General features: G+C 38.3%; 1 protein-coding gene across 1 annotated transcript in view; it reads right to left on the reverse strand.

Annotated features, from left to right (window-relative positions):
• LOC107570196 (endothelin-1 receptor-like) overlaps positions 1-1753 on the reverse strand; it is a 10377-nt gene extending 8624 nt beyond the window's left edge. Inside the window, exons 1-2 of the mRNA XM_016256401.1 lie at positions 1340-1753; positions 1-122 (exon numbers count right to left, since the gene is read on the reverse strand). The exon at positions 1-122 is cut by the window's left edge and continues 6 nt beyond it. Coding sequence (XP_016111887.1) covers positions 1-122; positions 1340-1744 — 527 coding nt within the window. The 5' untranslated portion in view covers positions 1745-1753. The remainder of the gene's footprint in view (positions 123-1339) is intronic.
• Between the last annotated feature and the right edge of the window lie 206 nt (positions 1754-1959).

Here is a 1959-nt window from a genome sequence, read left to right on the forward strand (position 1 = left end):
ACACTGAGTGCACACAGATTGAGAACTGTTATTCCGACTGACGCTTTCTGTAGAAACGGCATCAGTTTGCACAGGAACAGACCGAACACACTGTCATCGAAGGGCCACCGCATCGCCAGTAGCTACAACACACACACACACACACACACACACACACACAAAGAGTTCAGACTCTGTTAAAGCATATCTTCACCACCTGTGTGATATATTAAAAGACAAACGAATGAAGCGCTTTTATCTTCGTGACGTGTGTGTTGTGAAGTGAGTCACGTGTGTGTGATTGAACGTGTGATGAGTGTTAGACTGATAACTGTCCCAAAATAAGCCTGACTGACCCACTGCTGCACACGCTTACCTAGATCAGTGTTGGTTTATATATATATATATTAGTGCTTTCAAAATTAATAATTTTAGTTTAACGCCTTAAAAATATTTAATGCAATTGACCCCCACTCACAACGGCTGCTTCTGTCTCTATTTTCTTGACAAGAATTGTGTTTATTTAGACGCAGAATGTCTTTACGACACATAAAGCGGGAGACTTTTCAGACGTGTGCTCCAACTTATAAATGTATATAAGAAATAAAAAAAGATGAGTTTAAGTTGAAGTATTAAATTTACTAAAACTAAAACTGGAATAAAAAAATAAAGCTAAATAGAAGTAAAATAAAAAAAATTAATTGTAAATACATTAAATTTAATTTATAAGACACTGCAAAATTACTAAAACTTAAACTAAAATTACAATTTATATAATTAAAAGACAATTTTTAAATTAAATTAAAACTATATTAATATATAAAAATAGGGTAACACTTTACAATAAGGTTAATTAGTTAACTACTTTACTTAACATGAACTAAGAATGAACACAACATTTATTCATCTTAGTTAATGTTAATTTCAACATTTAGTAATGCATTATTAAAATCAAAAGTTGTGCTATAGTTAATATTAGTTAATGCACTGTCAACTAACATGAACTAACAATGAACGACTGTATTTTCCTTAACAAAGATGATACTGTAATAAATGTACTGTTCATTGTTCATTCATGTTAGTTAACTAATGGAACCTTATAGTAAAGTGTTACCAAAAATAGTAGTTTAATATAACATTGACACTAACATCAAATAACACTGACTTAGATATCTAAATCATTAAGCTAGTTATATTAACTACAGACTAATCTAAACCCAAACCTCCCATTACTTACATGATTTTTTCATCATTTTTTGACACTAAAAGCAAGTTTGTGACACAGTTTTGTGCCTAAATGATCACTAATAAACACACACGCACATGATCTAGTGTTCTGATTGGTTCCTGTGATCGTTACCTTATAGACGTTGATGGGGATGTCGATGGCGATGTAGATGAGGTCTCCCAGAGCCAGGCTGGCGATCAGAGCGTTCGGGCCGTTCCTCATGGTCTTGTTGAGGTAGATGATCCTCAGCAGCGTGGCGTTTCCCACCATCCCCACCACAAAGATGAGGCTGGACAGAACCGTGTTGACGTATTTGAACAAGCCCTCGATGTAGGTCCTCCTCAGACACGCCGGGGGCAGCGACAGCGGCCGGACAGCTCTGGGGTCAGGGGTCACGTGCTTTGACCCCGAGGGCATCATCAGAGATTCGTGACCTGAGCTATGGACGGCTGTCAGGTCATCGGAGAGCTGGAAGCCATTGGATGAGTTTGATTGACAGGTTCCACAGCCAATCAGCACACAGGATACGGCGGTCATTAGCAGCGTGACCCGCTGGATTCTGTGGGGCCGCATTGTAGATCAAAGACTCCTATTGTCACTAGTTCGGTGGAAAGTGTCTCTACAGGATGCAAACAAAGAGAAACTGTTCTGGGTTAAATACAGTGCGTCTTTATGGGCGGCATCTGTGACGCGTTCACTCAAAAATCACCTTGAGAGTGATGCAGTTGCAATAAACGTCAATGGGGCTAGAC

Source organism: Sinocyclocheilus grahami, unplaced genomic scaffold, assembly GCF_001515645.1.
Source record: "Sinocyclocheilus grahami isolate Dianchi unplaced genomic scaffold, SAMN03320097.WGS_v1.1 scaffold1425.1, whole genome shotgun sequence".
Lineage (NCBI taxonomy): Eukaryota > Metazoa > Chordata > Actinopteri > Cypriniformes > Cyprinidae > Sinocyclocheilus > Sinocyclocheilus grahami.